A 25,059-nucleotide genomic window follows, 5' to 3' on the forward strand; every position below is an offset into this window, starting at 1 on the left:
TCAGGAGTATTTTTGGACCTTTTCCGTTAGTTCAATCTGAAGCTTTCCTTGTTATTGGTCCCAGGCTTCAAAGGCCCGTTTGACTTAGCTTAAAAAAAACAACTTATAAGCTGAAATCAGTTTATAAGTCAAAAAAATTAAGTTGGACTATCCAACTTATTTTTTTAGGCTTATTTTAAGCACAAAATGACTTATAAGCTAGCCAGCCAAACACTCAAAAAAACTAACTTATAAGCTTAAGCCAAACGGGCTCAAAGTCTTCCCCCTTTTTTGCTTCCACATTTGGTTTCCAGAAGTGTGCTAATCTATTATACTAAAAAAACATTTTGAAACAGAGTACAGTTGAAACTAGTAATAGCATGCATGCTGTAATACTCCAACACTTCACTTCAATGGTGTATAATAAAAGGCTGTGACAATGTCAAGATACTACCATTTGAAAATTTCGTATAATTTTGAGTCAACAGGATTGCCAATTCAAAATAAAAAGACTGCAATCTATGCACTTCAGTAATATTTGCTGATGAGACATTGCTCAAGTGGAAAGATTGAAATCCCAAAAACTTGGTAATAATAAGCAAATACAGGAGCAGGCGGATACACCATGGGCTACATGTCTCATACAATAAACACCAATATCTTGAAACTAAAAGAGACACCACCTATGAAGCAGATTAAACTGACAAGAACTTTTACTTCACAAAATTGTCATTTTGTCACTCTAGAATACATAAAATAGTAGCATCAACCTTTATCAAATATGATAAGATGCTGCTCCATATTTTCACCAATCTGTTTGTATACTAAATAGAGCCATCTCAATAATGGAAAAGCAACAGAAAGAACAAAAAGAGAACAGCCTTCAATAGATCCCTTTATTTTATTAATTCCCCAGAAGCTAGAAAGTTCCACTGTATCGCAACTCAAAAGTTAACCAAAAGCACTCAGCGGTAGAGGCTTTCAGATCTCAGATTCTCTGCAATCTCAGTTTCCCATCGATCACCATTCTCAAGAAGCTTCTCCTTGTCGTAAAGAAGTTCCTAATGGGTTAAGCAATACGTTAGTCAAGCCATGTAGTTATCATCCACATTTTCCATGCTTTGGGATATAAATTATTCATTTATCTCAACTTTCGCTCTGATACATAGTTAATTTACTTATTACAACAAACCTCATGAGTTTCAGTTGCAAATTCAAAGTTGGGCCCTTCAACAATTGCATCAACAGGGCAGGCTTCTTGGCAGAATCCACAGTAAATGCATTTTGTCATGTCAATATCATACCTGTAAAATTCAATTTACACATAAACATGGGTGACGGATGTCTGAATAGCAAGTATGACATTGAAAGAACCACCATCATCTACCTAGTTGTCCGACGACTCCCATCCTCTCGCTCCTCGGCCTCGATAGTGATAGCTTGAGCAGGACAAATCTGTTAAATTCCCATTTATTTGTTTCAGTAAGTAAGACACATCATACTTTATAAATTAGGCTAGTAACATCATTGACAGAAGCCATAGGTTAAATCTGGCAGCACCATGGTTCATAATGGTGGACGAACAATCCTTTGAAAAAAGATAAAGAGATCACTGGTCTAGCTCCATGGCAGCTCTTTCTTTCTAGTTTAGGTTGTCGCAATGTGAACTAAGGAAGTTAAAACATTCACCATACTGGTGACCATTGTATAACATAAATTTACGTGCTTGTCTGCTTTTACACTTCTTGAAGGTGCTCTATAAACTGCATATGCTCTTCCCAGACGAGAATGCTGTAATTGTCACAGCTTTCGCATCCTTGAGAGTAAAGCATACATTGCCAACTCTCACCTTTAATCACCATACTAACTGATCAGGATCTTGATCTGGAGAATAGGAGATGTTTCAAGGTTGAATGCAATAAACTAACTACATTCTACCGAATCATCTTTAGGCATTTTGAACTTCTTTTATAACCGAGAAACCCCAAGGGTGTAGTGGTGCAAGGTTCGAAACTCAGTGGATATTGGGCCCACCCACCTACCCTTATCCACTCAAAGACCATGCTCTTGTCTGCAGCTGGATTCAAAACCCGTGATGTGCACCTAATTCACATGTTGCGACCTTACCGCTAGACCAAATTCCTGGGGCCATTTTGAAATTTCTTCAACCTCTATTTTGCTACAACCTTTTTTTTTGTCGGGAAGCGCGGTTAGAAGAATCCGTGGCAACAAAAATTTTGAGACTTGTAAACTTAAGTGCATACACTCCCCAGAAGGCCCTAAATACAAACAACTAATAGCAATCTCAAAATAAGTGACCAACTTTCATATTCTACCTTCTCAAACTCTCACCTCAGTAAAATGATAGTGGCCATGCACATGAAGGCATCTAAATAACATAAACCATAAGTTTCATAAGAGTAACCAACGGCTATCAATGTGAGCAAGATGCAAAAATTAAGATGTATGATGTATCACTATCTTTTCTTTAGTAACTGAGGAAATCCCCTGTGACAGCCAACCCAGCCCCAGTTGGTTCATAGGTTCAACATTTGAGATAGTACAAGCCTGTCCCTCTACCCTCCTCCCACTCAAGCACCAGTTAGTCTGGCTTTAGTCCTCAGCAGCTCAGCTGGGTTTAAACTCGCAGACATGTGCATTCCGTGTGGTACTTCCTTCATCGCTAGACCAAAGTGGCAAACCCCAGTGGCAAATGTAGATCAAGTATTATAGCTGATATTAGTCATTTGAAACTAGCACTTACAGCTTCACAAAGTTTACATGCAATGCATCTTTCCTCTCCAGTTGGATAGCGTCGAAGAGCATGTTCCCCACGGAAACGGGGGCTTAAAGGGCCCTTTTCAAAAGGATAGTTAATCTGCAAAGTGAAAATGGTTATTGGATTTTCTGCTACATCGATGTAAAGACTCCATAAAATGTAAAATGCAACCATGTCAAAATTAGATGGAGCAGAGTCAATCAGCAAATGGCTGACAGGAAAAGAAACCAAAAAAAAGGGACAAAGATATAAAAAGTCAAAGCAGAAGGAGACTTACCGTTACTTTCTTCTCAAAGAAGTACTTGAGAGTCAGCATCAGACCTCGAACCATTTCAGTCAAAAATAGTGTATTGATGCTTCGCTCAAAAACTGCATTTATTTGACAACATTCACCAACTTAATAATGCATGAAGCAGTAGAGAAACCAAAATGCAATTCCAAGAACAGATCTTTGAAAAGGCTTTACCTGAATTCCAATCTTTTGACAACTCCTTTGCTAGCTGCTCTCTTTCTTCATCATCTGATGCATGAGAAAAAGTAACTAGAATCATTTATTCTACAAAAAGAACCTAGTAAGTAGATTCCAAGAAACAGCTTGACAAATGATAGAGCCCATCAACTCTGATCCAAGTAGTTTACACTTGCAACATTGTACATCTGAAATAGGTCGTAATGTATGGTATCATGAAACCAGTAAAGCCAATTTCATTTTGTCCTTAATCGCAATGGATGGTTAATATGGGCATCCGTACTACAAACGTGAATATAATTTTTCTTGCTGTCTGATTGTAGAGGTCATATACTACACGGCACATTGTATGTGAAATCTAGGAGGTCAAAAATCATGCACCTCTGGGCAATCATCAGTAGCGAACTGGCACAATACAAGATTAGTCTAGGCTGGGTCAGTCATACAGATGTTTTATATGTTAAGATATGCAAAGTAAAAAGGGGCCTTTTGACTTAGGGGATTGGGGGGAGGACCGGAGAGCATAGCACAGACCTTTGTCAGTAGAAAACGAATGCTTGGTAGCAAATGATCTGCTACCAAGCAGAGTTCCACTGTGGCCATTAGTCCCTTGCAGTGCCTGTCCTGCCAAAACCTGTACCTCCCAAACAAAGAAGAAAAGATCAAACCACTTAGCTTCGAGTCTTTTGACACATTTTATAAACACATATGCATACATGTTTGAGTTGTAATACACAACAAAAGCCTAAAGTAGCCAAGTATTTGTCACCTCTTTCCTTTTCACCAAAGTTTCTCAAACAGACAGAGCATATCTTAACGGTGTCAAACTGTCAATCATGAATAAAAACAGCAATAATAGATATCCAAAATCTCTTTAAGCTAATTCAAACATCAGACCAGCCAAAATATCTAATCATGGTTTGCATCTTGTAAGGGCAAGAGAAAAAGGGATATGCAGAAAAAGACCATTCTCTACCCTACCTTTTTCAGAAATAACTCCAGTAAATGAAAATGCGCCTTGAAGGAACTCCAATATGAAAAATAACAGTATGCAAAACAAAGTTGTCGAGCAGTGTTGGCTTCCATTACTGTTCGATGGCACAGTATTAAAAACAAACACTAATTTACAAGACAGGAGGTTCTCCTCTCAAGCATAAGCTCAGAGTACAATGGATTAAAATGAAAGCTGACAGTCATATAATCGAGTGTCATACGGGTACATTTCAATCAATCAATCAGCTTCCTCTCAACCCAAACAAGTTGGGTCCCGCTATATGAATCATCTATATCTCTTAACTCTATTCAAACTTAACTCCTTCCAAAATGTGCAGGTAAGTTTAACTTTAATAATAACATCAGAGTTTCAAACAGCTCCATGAGCAAGCAAGGATAATGAAACAGTTAGATGCACATAATTTTACTGACATTGGAATTTATAGAGAATACATAAAAGTATTGAGTGTTTTTTTACGCGGTCAACATACCATCGCCACCTCCTTTATCTACATACCAAAGCACCAAAATAAGGATGTTAAGGCAGTTTAAATCAGGCCACCTAGATGTAGTGTGATGCTCATGAATACAAGAAAGGTGGGGGTATCCAAACTTTACTTATATTAAGGGTGAGCTTGGTATGGCGGAAAACATTTTCCGGAAAATATTTTCATTTTTCGCATGTTTGGATGGTCAAATGTTTTGGAAAACATTTTCTCTAGGAAAATAAGCTCCTCAAAAATTAGGAAAATGACTTCCTTGAGTGTTCCCTCCTCACCATTCAACACACTCCATCCCCACAGCCCCCACCCCACCACCCCCACACCCTACCCCCGCCTTCAACTCCCATAGTATTTGCGTAGATTATACACAAATGATCTTGGGGCTGGGGCAATATTTTCTGCTTACGTATCAAACACAAGAAAATAAGTACGAAAACCACTTATTTTGCAGGAAAACATTTTCCATCATAGCAAAGAGTGTGCTTGGTAAGAAGGATAATGTTCTTCTTGGAAAATGTTTTCAGTGTTTGGTTGGCGAGGGAAAATCTTTTTGGAAAACACGTATTAAATATCGATAAAAATGTCCAACTATTGATTGTGTTTTGCATTGAAAATTTTGATGAAACATCTAGCAGAAAAATTGATAATAATGTTTAAGCATTGGTTAGAGCAAATGGTATGGAGTGTAAATTGAGATATTCACGGAGAAAACAGTTCCCCCACCCCCCATAAGTTTCCTCCGATAATCAAACACCACAAATGAAACCTTCATGAAAAACACAGTTATGTTTGAATTGGACAGGCGTAATATTGTATGAATTAGCAATTATGACGCGGATCGACTGTGCGAAACCTCAGATAGTAAATCCCAACTAATTTGGGATCGATTAATATGTAAAAAGAAATGGAGACTTACAAGCTGACGAGAACGCAAAGCAGATAACGATTTACGAGCTAAGATGGCGGCCATTGTCGAGATGCAAATTGGGCTTCGGTTCTTCCTTCACAGCGATTAGCAACAACTGAAAGTTTTGGTTATGATTAAAACGCTGCGTTTTACTCTTTAACACTGTTGTACGACTCCACTGCAAACAGATTGCATTAATAATCCCTCTGTCCCAATTTAAGTGTGTGTTTGACTTGCCACCAAATTTAAGAAATAAAATGAAAATTTTAAATTTTGTGATCTTAAAGTAAAGATGTGTGTAATGCTTTAAATTTTCTGATCTTAAACTTGTCATATAAAATGTTAAAATTGAAATACTCCCTCCGGATAAAAAAAAAGTGTCCATTTAGCCTTTTTTTCTTGGGTCAAAAAAGTGTTCACTTATTGAATCAAGAAACAATTAATCTTATCTTTCTAGATTTACCCCTATTAAGTGTTATGTGGTCAAATCTCAATGCTTATTTAATTAGGGGTAGTTTAGTCAATTTACATATTTTTTTCTTGGAGTGAGTAGTTTCTTAAGGGGTGTGCAAATGGCTAAGCGAACTCTTTTTTTTTATCCGGGGGGAGTACTTACTAAATATTGAAAGAGACACTCTTTTTGGATAGACCTAAAAAGAAAATAACACACTTAAATTGGGACGCAAGGAGTAACATTTGACCATTTGAACATAAATATTATTCCTTCTGGTTCAAAATAAGTGATCACTTGGTCTTTAACACACCCTTTAAGAAATTATTACTTCCCCCGTCTCAAATTATCTGTCGTTTTTAATTTTACAGGCCTCTTAAGAAATATTAATTAGGAGGGCATTTGACTAGCTTTACCCTTATTTATGTCTAAGTTATAATCTTTCTTCATTAATATTTACTTTATTTACGTGTCATCTTCATTAATGATTAAATTCTACTAAAAGTAAAATGAAGAAAACATAATTATTTATGCCTTAAACTTCTAAAACGATAAATAATTTGAGATATTATTTTTGGTAACCACAACAGATAATCTGAGACGGAGAGAGTATTACTATTAACTTAATATATTGGGATTTGGTCACTTCGTACTTAATAAGGACAAATCTGAAAAAATAAAATTAATTCATGCTTTATTATGTAAGGAAGCTAAATGGACACTTATTATGAATCGAATGGAGTACAATTTCACTATTTGAATATATCTTTTTTTATAATAAAAATTTCTCAGAGTATCAGTGGCACTCGTACTGCTTACCCCGAATTTCGGTAACAATTAAATTTGTAAGTGAGGTATAGGATATGTGGATGAACTTTAATCTATTTGGTTGGTACGAAAAGTCGATGGATTTGTTTGTAGTTATATGTATATGTGTTTGTGCTGTGTGAATGTGTATTACGATTGATGATTTATGCTAAATATATATTAAGTAATATATTGAAAGGGTAAGCAAAGCTAAGGAAGAACACCACAAAATTCGGACCAATATCTTTGAGAGAGAGAGCTTCTATATGTTTGATGATTACAATATTGAGATCTGAAAAAGAAACTAACCCCAAAAAGGGGAAGAATGTCCTCTATTTATAGGTATGCCTTATGGGCCATGAATGCAATACAAAAGCCTTTATGAATGAAGAAACCCTAGAAAAGATAAGGTAGGACCGTACGGTCTGATACCCGTACGATCGTCAGTGCAAATGGCAGAACGGTTTCCTGATGCGTGGCAACCTCGCAACCGGTTAACTGGACCAACGGACACGTTGATTTTGGCTCGGCGTATCCAGACCAACGGACACGCTTTTTTTGTCTCGGGTCAATTACATCCGATACGATACCCCGATGTAAAGAAAAGATCGAACATGCTCTTGCTCATTTGGACTTATCCTCGGCTCCGGTCTCACCGGTCACACATTGACCTGGTTTTTACCGTATACAGATAGTCCCCACACTTTCCGGATCGTAGTTTTACTGGAGCGATGGGAAGTGGATAAGTCCCAAAACCGGTTGTTCCACAAGCTCGTTCTTATCTTCAAATTAGGCGGGAACCGTTATGTCACGTCCCTCTGACTCTGGCCATGTGTCACACCCCGAGTGGACAACCTCGGGAACCGCCTTAACCCACGTCGCTTCAAGTCACGTCTCATTAATTCCGTAACACGTGTCGTCTCTTGATTGGTTGAACTTTGTAACCGTCGTGGTGAATCGTCTATAAAAGGGAGTTACAATGGCACTTTTCACCTTTCATTTTTCACTTCTCACTTCATTGGTTAAACTTTCAATCTTTGTTGGAATCTTCAAAAACTTTCTGTGCTTAGCCTTTCAATCTTCAAATCTTCATACTTATTCCTTCATCCCTGCCTTCAAATCTTCATCTGAAACTTCAAGTCTTCTTCAAAGCTTCATATCTTCAAACCAAACTCTCAAATCTTCATAAATTCATCATCAACTAGAATGTCAGCTAACACCGAGTCTGTTTCCCAGGACGTTCCCTCGGTCTCTTCTCTGGGCGCCGAGCCCGTTTCAAAACCCAAAGGTAAAACCTTTGTGGAACCGACTGCCCTGGACATAATGCCGTCCAGACCCAATTACAACCATGAATTTTACGTTGAGAAGCCAGTACAAATTGCCGATATGGGTTTCGACGTGAGGCGGTATCCTTCGTCAATTACGGAGGATCTCCTCCCTCGGGTCCGGGCCGATTGTGGATGGGACAAGCATCTGGTGCAAGTGTTCGCCTCCGGACCCGACGAGTCCATTATCGACTACAAAGAAGGGTTCCTGTACGTTTAAACATATCCGTTCACGCTCAAACTCGATCCTCCAATTGATCCGGTTACTCTCAAGATGTGCCGGACGTACAATGTGTGCTTAGCTCAAATCGGGCCAATCATCTGAAGGATCGTGGCCTGCCTCCGTCTATTGTCTAACAATTCCAACAAGGGATTCACATTGGCACACTTCATCTAATTGTATGGCCCCCGGATCTTCCGAGGAGGAGTGATAAAAGTCACCAAACGAGGTCGGAACCCGAATCTTTCCAAACTCGATGAGGATAGAGATCGAGGATGGTTGGAACGTTATGTCCGGGTAAGGACCGCAGACATTATTCCGGTTGATTATATTCCCTTTCTGGAAAAGTGGAATAACAGTCATAAGTTTCTCAGTTGTCTTCCTTCTATACTTGTTCACGTTTACTCCCTTGTATATACATATATTTTTTTTGTCGAATATTTCGGCCGAGGCATGGATACCTTCAGTTGTCCGGAACCTCCCCGAGTGGGTCGAGGCAATCATTAGCCAATACCTTCACGGTGAACGGACATGGGCGGAGCTGTCTCGTGGCCGGTGGGTTGCTGAAAATCATGGTAATCTTCCTCTTGATTCGGTACTTTATTGCGTCCTCCCGTTTTGATTTTTATTTCTGCAACTCCTTTGATATTCAGGCTTTCCCCAAGGGTCTGTGGAGCCACGACCCGAACCAACGGCCGAGCCTGCCACACCGGCTTCTGAATTTGATACTGCAGGGGCATCCCGGCTCATTGCTACAGCCGAAAAGAGGCAGAGAAAGCCCTCAGCCAAAGGGCAGAAACAAAAGAAGAGGCCGAGAAGCGATGTTCGGACCCTGAGGGATGAGTTTGAGCCCAATATTATTATTCGAAGAGTTGATGTGGGCCCTTTCGTCGCCTCTGTTTCGGAGGAAGAAACTACCATTCCGCCCTCGTCTACAGCTAAAGAAGGAACTGCCATTCTGACCCCGAACACAGGTGGGGAAGAAGATTTTCTTTTTCCGATTCCTCTAAGGTCCATTGAATTTATCGACATTTCAGGTGATGCTTCGCCCGAAGCGGCACCCTTGGTGAAGAGGCCTAGAAGATCTGGCCCGTCTTCGGACACCAAGGCTGATCAAAGGGCTGAATCAGCCCCGGACAACGAGGCTATAATGGTTACCAGCCCACTGCCCGGTAGCGACCAAGCTACTGCATCCGAGGCATCCGCATCTACCGAGGCTGTTGGAGCCGTTCCGGTTTCTCCTGCTCCTGCATCGAGGTCCGATAACCTGGATGACATGTTTTCGGATATCCCTCCTGCAATCAGGGAAGCCGCCGGGTTTGGCCATCTTCCTATTCCTCGGGCCATGAGGGTGACTAGCCAGTCCACTGAAACGGGTGTGAGGGACACCCTTGTAGGTATTTTCCCGGCCCCGAGTGTAGAACATAGAAGGACGAGGTCGGCGGTGGTTACCGTCCCCGAGGATTGTAGTTTTTTATCCCGCCCTGTGGGGGTTGCAAGTTATCTAAGGCCTCTTATTTCGGATCCGGATAATAAGAAAATGGTCGGGGTTCCTTGGCAGTGCCTTATAAACGAAAGCATGCATGTAGGCAACTGGGTAAACTTTATGCTCGTCTTTCCATAATATTGATGTGCGATTTTCAACTCTTATTTATTCAATTTCTTAACTCGATTTGCTTCTTCTTCTGCAGAGTGTTGTGCTCGTTAATGAGGGTTTTGTCCGTGCCTAACACGAGGTTGATGACTTAAAGGGCCAGCTGGATGCCCAGGGCCGAGAAACGGAGAAGTTCCAACTCCTCCTGCAGGAGAAATAAGATCAGTTGAGTCGGGCCGTTGTTCTTCCCAACCTTCAATCCGAGCTCGAAGCGGCAAAGTCCGAAAATCTTCGCTTAAAGGCCGAATTGGCTAATATGATTGAAAAGAACCGGCTCCTTGAGGTGGATAATATCGGTCTTAACCGAGACAATGCCAATTTTGCTACGAGGCTTAGTGAACTCGAGGCCACTATTTCCCAACTTCAGAGTGAACTTGACTCGGTCAAGGGTGATGCCGTGAGGATGGTAGAAAGGCATCACCAGCTTGAATCCGAGAGTGCCAATGACAAGGAGAAACTGAGAGTGGCACAGGAGAAAGCCGAGACTTGAGCTCGGATCAGTGATGAACTCAAGAGCAAGCTCGAGGAGGCTATTGAGGCCAATGATTTGCTTAAGGCTGAGTTTGAATCGGCTAATCAAATTCGAATAGCTCTTCTTGAAGTGAGATCCGAGCTAGAGGCTAGATTGAAAAAAGCCGAGACCGATCTAGAAGATTCTCTTAAAGACATGGAGGCTGTCGAGGCTCGTTCTACGATTCTGATCGAGTATGAGCAGTAGAAATCCTGGAGGGTTACCCTCGAACAGGTTGAAAAAGGGTTAGGGGACCTCCAAGCCCGGATACTCGAAGACAAAGAAGTCTAGGAGAGGGCCAAGAAAGCCCTTGATATGTATTCTAAAGACTCTAAGCAAACGATTTTCGAGAACTCTGGTTCCAACCATATCGGGTAGATTAGGCCCTATACGAGCCTTCATTTTGCTTTTTTTTTTTTTTGACTTGTGTGGAGAGTCTAAGTGTAAAGCCTTAGTTTATATATGAAATTCATATTTCCCTTTTGGATGTTGTTTTCTTCACTCTTTTATCCGAATGTACGTTATGACGTTTGCCTTAAACGTTTGTCCAGTAAGGAATAATCAAGGTTCAGAGCTACCTCTTTTGTCCGAATTGCGGCTGTCTTAACTTATTGAGTATTGGCTTTTACTTCGTTCGGTAGGTTTTTGACCGAGGATTTTATCTAATGATTTCCCGAGGGGCTTATTTATGCTTCGTGAATTCAGACTTCTCTGAATCACGTTGGGCATTTCGGGTCGAGGTTTTTAAATTATTTGAACCTTTTCCGACCGTTTACGTATAATAGATTAGGTTCGGATACCTGAATCCCTGCATTTGTCAAGTTTTGAGACGACAGTCCCCACTCGAGGGTGTTAAGAGAATTTGGGCTCGGTTCATCTCGACCTTGCTGCCTTTGCCGAATTTTGATAATAATTCCCGGTATAGGGTATTTAATACAAAGACGTGTCCGAAACGTATATTTGCATAACGTTCTTTTATATAGCCAGTGTTTGTACGTACATAATATGAGGATTTCATCCGTTTCCTTCTGTTTTTGCTGTAGTAAATACTAGCTGGACACGATTAGTTTTGATCGTTTGGTCCTTACATTGAAACCTAACACAGAAGGTCCGGGTTTACACAAAAATAAGAGGCATAAAATTTCAAAGATCTTTCTGGGATAGCACTTAATAGTGTTTCTTCATATGCTTTGGTGAGTTGAACTCATTCTACCTTTCCGGGATAGGCCTTGATGTGGGTATGATAGTCTCCTAGTGTTTATCCGAGCAGCATGATCAGGTAAGCACTATTAAGTCCCCACTCGAGGGGCAGACCCTCCATTTTTGAGTACTTTGCCTTGTTTTCATAAAGTAACACGTTGTACTTGTTGTCTCGTTAAAAACCTTATCGGAAAACCCACTTGGGGACAAAACCGTACTAAGGAAAAGAGTGCAACACGTGTTTTCAGACCTTACTCCAGTCCCTCGGGGCTTATTTCGGTACCACTTCTGCAAAAAAGGATAGGTTAATAAAAGATGGTCTCAAGGGTAGGTATCCATACCTTAGCAATAGTATTTCTTCAAGTGAGCCACATTCCAGTTATTGCACACCGTTGTCCGTCCATGGATTCCAGTTGGTACGATCCTTTTCCCGTTCCTCCGGTTATCTTATACGGCTCTTCCTAGTTCGGACCCAACTTCCCGTCATTGGGATTCTTGGTATTCAAAGTAACTGTCCGAAGTACTAAGTCCCCAACTTGGGAATGTCGAAGATTGGCCCTCCGGTTCTAGTACCTCTCCATTCTTTGTTTTTGAGCCGCTAAACGGACTAGTGCATTTTCGTGTAGTTCGGCTGCGAGGTCGAGTTTTACGGACATAACCTCCTCGTTTGACCCGTTGGTGGCGTATTGAAATCGGAGGCTCGGTTCACCAACTTCTACGGGAATTAGAGCTTCGGCCCCGTAAACCAATGAGAATGGTGTCTCTCATGTGCTCGATTTTGACGTCGTTCTGTAAGCCCATAATACCTCTGACAAAACTTCCCTCCATTTATGTTTCGATGTTTCAAGCCTTTTCCTTAGATTTTGAATTATTATTTTATTCGTGGATTCCGCTTGCCCGTTTGCACTCGGGTGATATGGAGCCGACACTATCTTCTTGATATTCAACCCTTCGAGGAAGTTATTGACCTTACTGCCAACGAACTGAGGACCGTTATCACAGGTTATCTCGGCTGGGATGCCGAAACGACAGATAATATGGTCCCATATGAAGTCAATGACTTCCTTTTCTCTAATATTTTCGAAAGCCAGCGCTTCAACCCATTTTGAGAAGTAGTCAATCATAAACAGAATGAAACGAGCCTTACCTAGTGCCCATGGCAGAGGACCGACGATGTCCATTTCCCAATTCATGAACGGCCAAGGTGATATCACCGAGTGCAGCAACTCCCCGAGTTGATGAATTATCGGGGCATTTCTTTGACACCCGTCACATTTCTGGACAAAAGTTTTCGCATCATCCTCCATCCGGTTCCAGTAATAACCAGCTCTGATAACTTTTCGAACCAAGGCTTCCGCACCGGAGTGATTACCGCAGGTACCCTCGTGGACCTCTCTCATCACATAATCTGTTTCTCCAGGACCCAAACACTTAGCCAGAGGTCCGAAGAAATACCGTCGATACAATTAGCCGTCTATTAAGCATAACCGAGCTGCTTTGGTCCGGAGTGACCGTGATTCTTTTGGGCCGCTCGGGAGCTTCCCATCTTGCAAGTAGTCGATGTATCTGTTACGCCAATCCCAAGTTAGACTCATTGTGTTTATCTCGGCCTGCTCATTTTCTACCGCTGAATTCATCAATTGTACTACGGTACAGGGGTTGATTTCCTCCTCTTTAACTGAAGAGCCCAAATTGGCCAATACACCGGCTTCGTTATTCTGCTCCCTGGGCACATATTGCATGGTCCATTCTTTAAATCGGTGTAGTATCACTTGAGTTTTCTCCAAGTATCTTTGCATATGCTTGTCCTCGACCTCGAAGACGCCATTCACCTTGTTCACGACCAAGAGAGAGTCGCATTTTGCTTCGATTATTTCAGCTCCTAGATTCCGAGCCAATTCCAAACCTATAATCATAGCCTCATACTCAGCTTCATTGTTAGTCAATTTTATAGTTCTAATCGATTTCCTAATAGCATCACCGGCGGGGGTCTTAAGAACAATGCCTAAGCTGGAACGCTTCCGGTTCGAAGCCCCGTCTGTGTGTAAAGACCAAATACCCGAAGCCTTTTCTGAGGTTAGCAAAAGCTTTTTCTCGACCTCGGGAATCATGGCAGGGGTAAAGTCTGCCACAAAATCGGCTAAGATTTGAGATTTAATAGTTGTTCTAAGCTTGTACTCGATATCATATCCACTAATCTCTACAGCCCATTTGGTCAGTCTACCTGATAACTCCGGCTTATGCATGACATTTTTTAGCGGGTAAGTAGTTACTACACATATCGGATGGCATTGAAAGTAATGTTTTAGCTTTCTTGACGCACTTACCAATGCCAAGGCCAACTTTTCGAGGTGTGGATAACGAGTGTCCGCATCCCCTAAAGTCATACTCACATAATATATTAGGAATTGTGTACCTGCTTCTTCTCGGACTAAAACACCGCTTACCGCTACCTCGGCCACGACAAGGTATAGAAACAACTGTTCGTCTGCCTTCGGTGTGTGCAGCAGGGGCAGGCTTGATAAGTACCTTTTTAATTCCTGCAAAGCCTTTTTACATTCCGGTGTCCAGACGAAGTCATTTTTCTTTCTCAGTAGTGAGAAGAAACGGTGAATTTTATCTGAAGACCTCGAAATGAAACGGCTCAGTGTTGCTATCCTTCCGGTGAGTCTCTGCACGACCTTGACGTTGTTCACCACTTCCATATCCTCAATGGCTTTGATCTTTTCCGAGTTAATTTTAATTCCCCGGTTCGACACCATGAAGCCCAAAAATTTGCCTGATCGGACACCGAAGGCACATTTCTCCGGGTTATGCTTCATATTGTATTTGCGAAGTACATCAAAGATAACCTGCAAATGTTTTAAATGGTCCTCTGTTTCCAGGGACTTGACTAGCATGTCATCAATATAAACTTCCATTATTTTCCCTATCTGTTCTTCGAACATTCCATTAACTAGGCGTTGGTAAGTTGCTTCGATATTTTTTAACCCGAATGGCATGACATTATAACAGTAAGTCCCGTATCGGGTAATAAAAGAGGTTTTCTCTTGGTCCTCCAGATGCATCCGGATCTGATTGTACCCAGAATAAGCATCAAGAAAACTAAACATCTCATGCCCGACCGTTGAATCGATCATTTGATCGATGTGAGGCATCGGAAACGAATCCTTCGGGCATGCTTTGTTGAGATCCTTATAGTCAGCACACATTTTAAATTTATTACCTTTCTTTGGCACCACCACTACATTGGCTAGCCAGTCCGGATATTTTACCTCCTGGATAGAGCCTATTTTTGAAAGCTTTGTTACCTCATCTTTTACGAAGGCATGGTTTGGCTCGGCCATTGGTCTCCTTTTCTGCTTCACCGGGGGAAATTTCCTATCGAGGCTGAGCTTATGAATCGTGACTTCCGGTGGCACACCTATCATGTCTATATGGGACCACGTAAAATAATCGGCATTAGCTTGAATAAATTTGGGCACGCCGAAATCATCCGGTAATACAAACAATCTGGGCACGCCGAAATCATCTTCTTCACCAGTCCAGTCTGATCCCTTCTGCTCCGCTTTCAAACCCGTATTCTTTAATTGCTATTTGGCGTCCTTTCCTTTGATTGATTCATCATATCTTTGATCCGACTTTTTTGGGAAAAAAAGTGCTTCCTCAACCACGAACATTTCCCTTAATGCGGGTTGTTCGCCTCGGATAGTTTTTATCCCCTCCGGAGTCGGGAACCTTAGAAACTGGTGTAGTATTGATGGTATCACTCTCATGCTATGAATCCACGGTCTGCCGAGCAAAGCATTGTACTTCATATCTCCCTTGATGACGTAGAATACCGTCTGTTGTATGATGTCGTCAATGTTGACCGACAAAGAAATTTCACTCTTCGTGGTTTCGCTTGCCATATTGAACCCGCTGAGTACTCGGGCTACCGGTACAATCTGGTCGAGTAGCCTCAGCTGTTCTACCACTCTTCACTAGATGATGTTGGCCGAACTACCGGATCAATCAAAATACGTTTAACTTGTGATTTGAAAATAAAGATAGAAATTACCAATGCATCATTGTGCGGTTGAATGATGCCTTCTGCATCATTGTTACCGAAGGGGATGGAACCCTCGGGTACATAGTCCCTGGTGCGCTTCTCTCGTACAATTAAGACTTTTGTTCTTTTCATTACTGGCCTTTGTGGAGCATCTGTTCCCCCAATTATCATATTAATTATATGTTGAGGTTCCATCGGCTCGGATCGTTTGCGACTCTCCCTTTCTTTGTAGTGGTTTTTGGCCCGTTCACTTAGAAATTCTAGAAGGTGGCCATTGTTCGATAAACGAGCTACCTCCTCCCTTAATTGACGACAATCTTCAGTTCTGTGCCCATGGGTCTCATGATACTCACACACCATGTTTGGGTCCCATTGACCCGGGTCCAACCTTAATGACCTTGGCCATCTAGCTTCCGTGATACGACCGATAGCTGAGACGAGATTGAGGTGTTGATGTTGAAGTTGTATTCCGATATCCTCAGTATGTCTTTGTTGCTAGCTGAACTGCCGGCATCACTTCTAAATGATAGGCCTCAACTGTTTGACGGGCGTTCGGCCCATTTATCGCCCCTATTCGAGAAGTGACTGAGGTCGACCCTCAATTTTTCCGATCTGAAGCTCGGTTTTTTCGAATGAGAGTATGGCCGGTACCTTTCCCTCGATGGTCGCGTCTCCGGATCATAATTTTTCCTCGACCTTTCAGAGCTTTTGCTCATTTTTATAGGTCCCGGGGGAAGTTCGAGCTGGTCATCCTATACCTGAATCTTTGATTCGTACCTATTATGAACATCTGCCCAGGTTATAGCCTCATGCTCCAACAAGTTTTTCTTCAATTTGAATGAAGCAGTCGAGCTCCGAGGGTTAAGCCCTTTGGTGAAAGCTTGTGCAGCCCATTCTTAAGGAACCGGAGGGAGCTCCATCCGTTCCCTTTGGAAGCGGTTCACAAATTCTCGTAACAACACATCGTCCCTTTGGGCTATTCGGAAGATGTCCGTCTTTCGGGCCTGCACATTTTTGGCTCCAGCATGAGCTTTGATGAATGCATCTGCGAGCATTTCGAAGGAAGTGATGGAATGCTCGGGCAGATGGTCATACCAGGTCAACGCTTCTTTCGATAGTGTTTCCCCAAATTTTTTCAACAACACGGACTCAATTTCATCCTCTTCGACATCATTGCCTTTTATGGCACAGGTGTACGAAGTCATGTGTTCCTGCGGGTCCGTTGTACCATTGTATTTCGAGATATCCGGCATCTTGAACCTCTTCGGAGCCGCGCTAGGAGGGAAAGGCCTTTGAATGTACCTCTTTGAATCCGGCCCTTTCAGAATCGGTGGAGCTCCAGGGATCTGATCCACCCGAGAGTTATACGTTTCCACCTTCTTTTCCTTCGAATCGACCCATTTTGCCAAGGTCTCAAGCATCTTCAGAACTTCGGTAGATGAACCGGCTCCTGATCCATTGCTTTCGACTATCCGTGTTTCGTCCCTCCTTTGTTCAGTGACCCCCTTTAACCTTACCGGAGCTGTCTTGTCGTTTTTGCGCTGAAGCTATGCTATAGCAATTCCCTGTTCGGCTATGGCGATCCCCTGTTCCTGCAACATTTCAAATATTAAACGTAAGCTAATCTCATCAGGAGTATCCGGTGTTTTCCAGCCTTGAGCCTGGGATAAAGTAATTGAGTTGTGAGTATTTAAGGGATCGATGGCCGGAAAGGCGGCATTCTCCTGATTCACGGTATTCTGCCGGTTGAGGCCTTCTCTCGAATCAACAGAGTTTGGGTCGATTGGATCAGTAGGTAGGTTTCGCAACCCACTGTTGTTCTCGTTTTCAGCCATAATCTCGTTATTGTTCACATGACCAGAATATCCGCTGCTTGCCATTTTGTCCGTTTTTGTGGAAATTAGCAGATCCTTCAATCAACAGGTAAAAGAAGGAAGAAGAAAATATTAAAAAACCACTATTATCCTAGCCCCACGGTGGCGCCAAACTGTTTACCTGGAATTTCGGTAACAATTAAATTTGTAAGTGAGGTATAGGATATGTGGATGAACTTTAATCTATTTGGTTGGTACGAAAAGTCGATGGATTTTTTTTGTAGTTATATGTATACGTTTTTGTTGTTGCGCGGATTGCCCTTCTTTTGGGGTGGTTTTTAAATTTTTCCCTCAAATTTGTGGTCTTTAAGTTTTGCCCTTCACTTGAAAAAGTGGCCAAAAATACTGATGTTCTGGGTTCGAACCCCCGCTCAGGCATAAAAATAAAAATAATTTCACAAGGCAATGCTTTGAGAAAAGTCTGCCTTATGCGACATAAGTTGCTTTAGGCATAACTAAAGTTATGCCGTATTCGGCATATGTTGCCCTAAGGCATAACTAAAAGTTTGCCTTATAAGGCAACCTATGTTGGATCCAGCATAACTTTAGTTATGCTTTAAGACAATTTATGCTGTCTCCGGCATAACTAAAAGTCTGCCTTTTAAATTTCCTTAAGGCATAAAACTTATGTCGGATCCGGCATAACTTTAGTTATGCCTTAAGACAACCTATGCTGTCTCCAGCATAACTAAAAGTCTGCCTTATAAATTGCCTTAAAGGCATAAAAGTTATGTCGGATCCGGCATAATTTTCCCCAAGCCTTGCCTTGCAAAATTATTTTTTATTTTTATGCCGAAGCCGGAGTTCGAACCCAGAACCTCAAGGTTTCTATGTGAAGGACAAAAATTAAAGACCAGTAATTTGAGGGGAAAAAATTAAAGACCACCCCGAATAAGGGGCATTCTTGCGAATTGCCCACTTAATTTTAGGATAGTTATCAATCAAATTCTTCTTCTTTTTAAAAAGATTTCTCTCTCTCTCTCTCTCTCTCTCTCTCTCTCTCTCTCTCTCTCTCTCTCACTGTCTCTCTCCCCCTTTATGATAGACACCATTTCGAGACCTAAAATTTATCTTCTCTCCTAGTATAAATTTTCAAATCAATGTTACAAAGTATTTTTTATTATTGACCTATGTATTAATTGTATGTAAAAATTAGTGTGTATCGTTTTGAGATATGTGTGATCATTGTGTGTTTGAAATCTGTATAAATTATATAAACTGTAATTTTAAAAAATGTTGAAAACTAATAGATGTATGAAATGTGCATAAAAGTATAAAACTGGCATAGCATAAAACTAGATTGTCCAATCCAAGAATCCTTAAGAAGGTAGGCCCATAATGACATTTATTGATGTCCAAATTGACTTGCATTAAACATTCATGATCCAATGATGGTTTCATATCTAGCTATCCACAAGCCCAAGAGCATAGGCACATATTAAATGTTCTTACATTCTTTATAGCAATGTTTTGGATCTCTAGACCCATAAAAGCAAGCATATTGAGTTAGAAGGAAAAAGGCAAAAAGAAATCCAAGCTAAAGGGTGTTTCTCATCATCCCATAGCCACAAATGTGACCTCCCTCTTTCCAAAGATGGACAGAATAAAAGCCCGAGGGGACAACCTTAGATGTCACAATTTGAACCGTAATGTGACCACGACTACTGTGCAATTAAGTCATTTCAATTATCTACTTACCAAGTGGAAGAAAAAGAGGTTTACGAAAAGAAAACATTCAGGGAAATGCTTTTAGAAGAGCGGGAAGGAGTGATTGGCATGGATGGTGGTGCTTAACCCCTATTAGGTGTCCCCTCTTTTGCACAAATGTTGCCCTCACCCTCATAAAAATGTAAAGAAACCACGCTGACCTGATGTCCCAATGGAGGGATACACGAGAAGCCATAGTTGGGCCTGGTCTACGGATGTCTGCAGCTAGGATTAGTCAAAGGATATTTAGGGAAAAATGCATATCCTTCTTTGTAATCGAACTACGTAGGGCCTGATTTCCCACGGCGGGAAATGTAGGCAATCTATGTAAGACTTGGTCCCTTCCTGCTTCAAATTTTAAATCCCCCAATCGCCTAAATAACAAGCCCAAGAATTCGCCGTGCTAAGTCAACCGCGGAGCCACCAAACCAAGATCCACCCAAACATAAAAGCCCGTGATATCCAAGACTTTAGAACGTCAGATCAAGAGTACTCAAGCTTCAATATACGATCTTATGTGCTATTTGTGTGTTAAATACCCATATTTGATATTCTGCTTTTATATTTGATATGCAGAAACTAAATTTCTCTACCATTGAGTTATTTTTATCTTATAGAAAGGGGCCGATTAGTGTGATATTGAAAGCTGGCATATTTCACAAGAGCCAAAGCCGCGTTAGCATCCCTCTCCGATAAAGGAAAGGACAAAATGACTGGTACTTCTGAAGAAACAAGAAATGAGCTTGCCCTCCGCAACGGGGACACCTAAGACTCGCAAGAGGCCGCATCCTAGGAGGATGTGATTGCAACATTGTTAACTACAGTCGCTACTCTCCAAGAAAAGGTAGCCAGAAGGGAAGTGGCCGATGTAGAAAGGAACACCGCCGAAGGAAAAAGAGCCCATCTTCCCTTTCCCTCGTTAAGCTCCACAGTGCCCGGTCATTTTTTCCTGTCTACTTCCCAGGAACTATGCCCCGCCACTAAACATCGCCAACCCGAACCATGCTAGTCCCTCTTACTGTACGCCACCACTGATTAAAAATGCTCAAGTCCCAGGGACCACTCACTCAGCTCCCACATATCTAGCCTCTCAGGTGGTATCCTTCAATCAGACAAGCCAAACACACGCACCAGCCCCGCCTGCTGGTCAAAACACCATTATCCCGTTCAATCATACCACCCCCCAGGTATTTTTCTTCATCCCCAACATTCTAAATGAATCCTCCATAGGACATAAGGAACTGGATCATTACGAGGAGATGGAAAGGATTTGGAGGGCTGAACAGGATAAGCGAGAGAAAAACACGGAGAAGAAGATGGAGGAATTGTTGGAAAATTCCAACAGATCCACGAGGAAGGTCACGAGCCTGAGGTATGACGACCTGTGCATGCACCCAGATTTAGACCTGCCAGAAGGGTTTAAAATCTCGAAGTTCGAAATGTTCAACGGGACGGGAAACCCCAAAGTGCTCCTCCATTCATACTGCGACCAGTTAGTCGGAGTAAAGAAGAATAAATCCCTGATTATGCAATTGTTCAGTCGTAGCCTGACCGGTGAGGCCGCAGAATGGTTCACCACACAGGACATGCGCCAGTGGCTTCGCTAGGAAGACACGACAAAATCCTTCATGGAAAGGTTTCGGTACAATATCGAGACCGTACAAGACCGCTACTACCTCGAGAAGGTCACACAAAAATCAATGATAAACTATAGGGAATTCGCCAGGAGGTAGAGGGCTGAAGCAGCCCATGTGCAGCCACTAATAAGTGAGGGAGAACTCATTTCCGTATTCATCAGGTCACAGGAGCCAGATTTTTATGATAGGATGTTGTCCATGTATGGAAGGTCGTTCTCTGAATTGGTGAAAATTGGAGAGGCTGTAGAAGATGGCCTCAAATCTGGAAAGATCGTCAGTATCTTCAATAAAGCTTTTGGGCAGGTTGCCGCGGGGATATTCAGCAAAAAGAAAGAGGACGTGGCAAGCATATCCCACATTGGACCCTTGCCTTCCCACCAAGCCCCACCCCTTCAGAATTACTCTACCTCTCCTTACAACTCAGCACCTTTGTATTGCACTCAACCAACATTTACCGCTGCTGTGCTAGCATACATGGCTCCGCCCAGTGTCCGTGTATCCACCTCTGCTCACTAACTACCACAGCAACAGACATACCAACCACCACACCAGTAAAAGTACCGTCCACCACAAAATAACCCTCCACGTCCAGCTTTTGAGAAGAGACCTGTGAGGAAATTCACGACACTTCTCGACCCAAGGGCTAGGTTGTTAAAGAGGCTACTAGCCGCAGGGCCAATCCAGAAAGCCCCGCCAAAACTAGCACAACCTGGGAGTAGGTTCTACAGGGCCGATCAAACTTGTGCCTACCACTCAAAAGGGGTCGGGCACAACACGGAGGATTGCATAAACCTGAAACACAAAATCCAGGATTTAATCGATAAAAGGGAAATCGTCTTAGAAACTGCTGCCCCTAACGTAAACAGAAACCCACTACCGAATCATAAAAACGGTGGGGTCCACAAGATAGAAAGGGATGAAGACCGGGAAGCTTGTGGAACGTTGTCTCCCAGAACCACCAAGCCTCTGGAACAGACGGTTGCTTCCCTCACCCTCCAAGAACAGCCCAAATTCAAGGTCTTGATCCCCAGTCCAAGAGTTCCCAGGACCACACCCATGTTCAAGATTTTGGTCCCAGCAGATGTGGTAGCCCAGGTAGCACAATAGATTGCGCCTGACCTCAAAAAATTAATCACTGTGCAGGCATCAATAACCCAAGGCATGATGTGTTCAGGAAGGTACTATACTCCTGAAGAGCTGGCCCAGAATGCCACAAGAAAGGAAAATGCTCAGAAAAGGGCAATAACCGAAAGAGAGGCCGAAGATTTCTGGCAGCGTATGCAACCCAAAGATTATTCCATTATTGAGCATTTGAAGAAAACACTGGCGTAAATCTCGGTGTTGTCGTTGTTGACTAGCTCACTATCTCATAGGCATGCCCTCATGAACGTATTAGATGATGCATATGTACCAGTAGGAATGAGTAGTGAGGATTTGGCCGGGCTTGTTGCCCATATCATTGAGGAGCATAAAATCTGCTTTTCTAAGGAAGAACTGCCCGTCGAAGGGACATCCCAGAACAAAGCCCTCCATATCACCCTGGAATGTCATCACAAGGCTTTAGGAAGGGTATTGGTGGATAACGAGTCAGGCCTCAACATCTGCCCCGCAACCACCCTGACACATCTTAGCTACGACATCGAAAAGATCCGCCAGAGCACAACAAACGTCAGGGCATTCGACGGATCTTTAAGTGACTCTTTAGGAGAATTCTATCTATAGATTCGGGTCGGGCCTGCCTCTTTCACAGCAGAGTTTCAGGTCATGGCCATTACTACCAATAACAACATGCTTCTGGGAAGACCCTGGATCCACTTTACTGGTGCGGTGCCATCAAGCCTTCATCAGGCCATAAAATTCGAATGGCAAGGGCAAGAGATCATAGTAGGGGCTTAGAAGGATACTCAGAAGTATCCTTATAACACCGTCCCCGTGATTGAAGAGAGTCCTCATTTCTCCAACTTTCATATAGTGGAATACGTGGGGGCTACACATGCTGAAGAAGGGGTCGATAGACCTATGCCGGGGGTCTATAAAATGATCGTCTCTACCATGCTGAGGAATGACTTTGAAACAGGAAAGGGCTTAGGAAGAACCCTCAGATGGATAACGGAGCCTGTGCCAATCCCAAAAGAAAACTACCATTTCGGTCTGGGGTATGCCCTTAACAAAGACGACATCACAAGGGAAATCAGGAGAGAGCCCAGAATATGGAAACTACCTCGTCCAATCCCAGGTCTGTACCAGTCATTCCCCAGAAAAATACCTATGCTGAATGAAGAAGAAGCTGATGAAAGTCTCGAATCAGTATTTGAAGAAGAGGGATGCTACACGGTTGCTAAAGAAAGTCAGGAGAAGCCCAACATACGCATTCTGAGGCAGAAGAATGCCTGAACAATTGGACATCCACCCCCTCCTAGCTCCTCGGTAGAGAGACAGACTTTTCTTGAAATAAAATCTTTTGCTAAAAAAAGGTGACATCGGCCGAGGCACGAAAGATTGCCTCTTTCCTAAAAAAGTATTATGCGGTGTTTTAAAACCGAAATGGCCCGACATTGTTCCGGACCAGGACCACAGTTGTAATCAGTTGCCTTTTGAATTAATGAAAGCCTCGTAAATCACTACCTTTTACTGATTAATAATAACTGTTTTTCTTACTAACTAGGTAATAACAACCAATAATAAGCCTAATTTTACTTCACCTCACTTTTTCAGTAATAATCATAATAAAACAACAAAAATTGTCATGACATGTCACGAAACGAACGAAGAAGGTGACCAGTAGGAGTACGAGGAGTACGATGAATCTACAATGATGCCAGAAGGACTGGTAGAAGAGTTGGAAGAAAAGAAGAAGCCAAATATGGACAAATTGAGGTAATCGACCTCGATGAAGGAGAAGATGTCAAGGAGACATGAATCAGCGCTCACTTAAGAGCCCCACAAGGAGAAGAGCTCGTAGCTCTACAAAAGGAATATGTGGACGTCTTCGCTTGGTCATACGCAGATACGCCGGGGTTGAGCACTGAGATAGTGGCCTACATATTGCTCATTAAGGAGGTTTTTTCCCCAGTCAAACAAAGAACGCGAACATTCAAACTAGACATGAGTATCAGGATAAAGGATGAAGTCGAAAAACAGATCGAGTCAGGAATAGTGGAAGTAACATCCTACCCCACTTGGGCGGCCAACATAGTGCCAGTGCCCAAGAAGAATGGGAAGATCCGAATCTCTGTGGACTATCCAGACCTCAACTAGGCCAGTCCAAAGGATAACTTCTCTCTCCCGAACATCCACATCCTGATAAATAACTGTGCCAAACACGAGTTACAGTCATTCGTAAATTGTTTCCCCGGGTACCACCAAATACTCATGAGCAAGGAAGACGCTGAAAAGACAACCTTCATCACCCCCCCCTGGGAGTCTATCATTACAGGGTAATGTCGTTCTGCCTCAAAAATGTCGGCGCCACATATATGAGAGTCATGACTACCCTATTCCATGATATAATGCATCGAGAGATGGAAGTCTGTATGGACGATGTCATCATAAAGTCAAAAGAAAGCTCAGAACACACCATGCACTTGTGCAAGTTCTTCGGCAGGCTTCACAAATTCAATATGAAACTGAACCCTGCTAAGTGCGCGTTTAGAGTGCCTGTTGGAAAGTTGTTGGGGTTCATAGTCAGCCGCAGAGGCATTGAATTAGATCCTACCAAAATCAAAGAGATCCAGGAATTACCGCTTCCCAAAACCAAGACGGAGGTCATGAGTTTCTTGGGAAGGTTAAACTACATTAGTAGTTCATAGCCCAGTCCACCTTGATCATGGAGCCAATCCTTAAATTGCTCAAGAAAGACGCTCCTACGAACTGGACGGAGGAATGCCAGGGGGCATTCGACAAAATCAAGAGATATCTCTCTAATCCCCCCGTTCTAGTGCCACCCAAGCAAGAGAGTCCTCTCTTATTGTACCTGTCGATATCAGAAAACG

General features: G+C 42.4%; 1 protein-coding gene across 1 annotated transcript; it reads right to left on the reverse strand.

Moving 5' to 3' along the window:
* Positions 1 to 548: 548 nt before the first annotated feature.
* On the reverse strand, positions 549 to 5,826 carry LOC132606565 (NADH dehydrogenase [ubiquinone] iron-sulfur protein 8, mitochondrial). The gene is made up of 8 exons (XM_060320140.1): positions 5,640 to 5,826; positions 3,762 to 3,861; positions 3,225 to 3,278; positions 3,036 to 3,127; positions 2,744 to 2,857; positions 1,367 to 1,434; positions 1,172 to 1,283; positions 549 to 1,040 (listed from the first exon to the last, which is right to left on the reverse strand). The coding sequence occupies exons 1-8, from the start codon at positions 5,691 to 5,693 to the stop codon at positions 945 to 947; spliced, it is 690 nt and encodes a 229-aa protein (XP_060176123.1). The 5' UTR covers positions 5,694 to 5,826; the 3' UTR covers positions 549 to 944.
* Between the last annotated feature and the right edge of the window lie 19,233 nt (positions 5,827 to 25,059).

This window comes from Lycium barbarum, chromosome 8, assembly GCF_019175385.1.
Source record: "Lycium barbarum isolate Lr01 chromosome 8, ASM1917538v2, whole genome shotgun sequence".
NCBI classification, from domain to species: Eukaryota; Viridiplantae; Streptophyta; class Magnoliopsida; order Solanales; family Solanaceae; genus Lycium; species Lycium barbarum.

What these genes read in the sequence shown, in the direction of transcription:
- LOC132606565 (XM_060320140.1), bottom strand. Translation starts at nt 5,693, where the DNA reads ATGGCCGCCATCTTAGCTCGTAAATCGTTATCTGCTTTGCGTTCTCGT. An exon ending in TTCGTTTTCTACTGACAAAG is followed by an intron (nt 3,279 to 3,761) that starts GTCTGTGCTATG and finishes CTCATGCATCAG; the next exon opens with ATGATGAAGAAAGAGAGCAG. An exon ending in GGGAGTCGTCGGACAACTAG is followed by an intron (nt 1,284 to 1,366) that starts GTAGATGATGGT and finishes TGAATTTTACAG; the next exon opens with GTATGATATTGACATGACAA.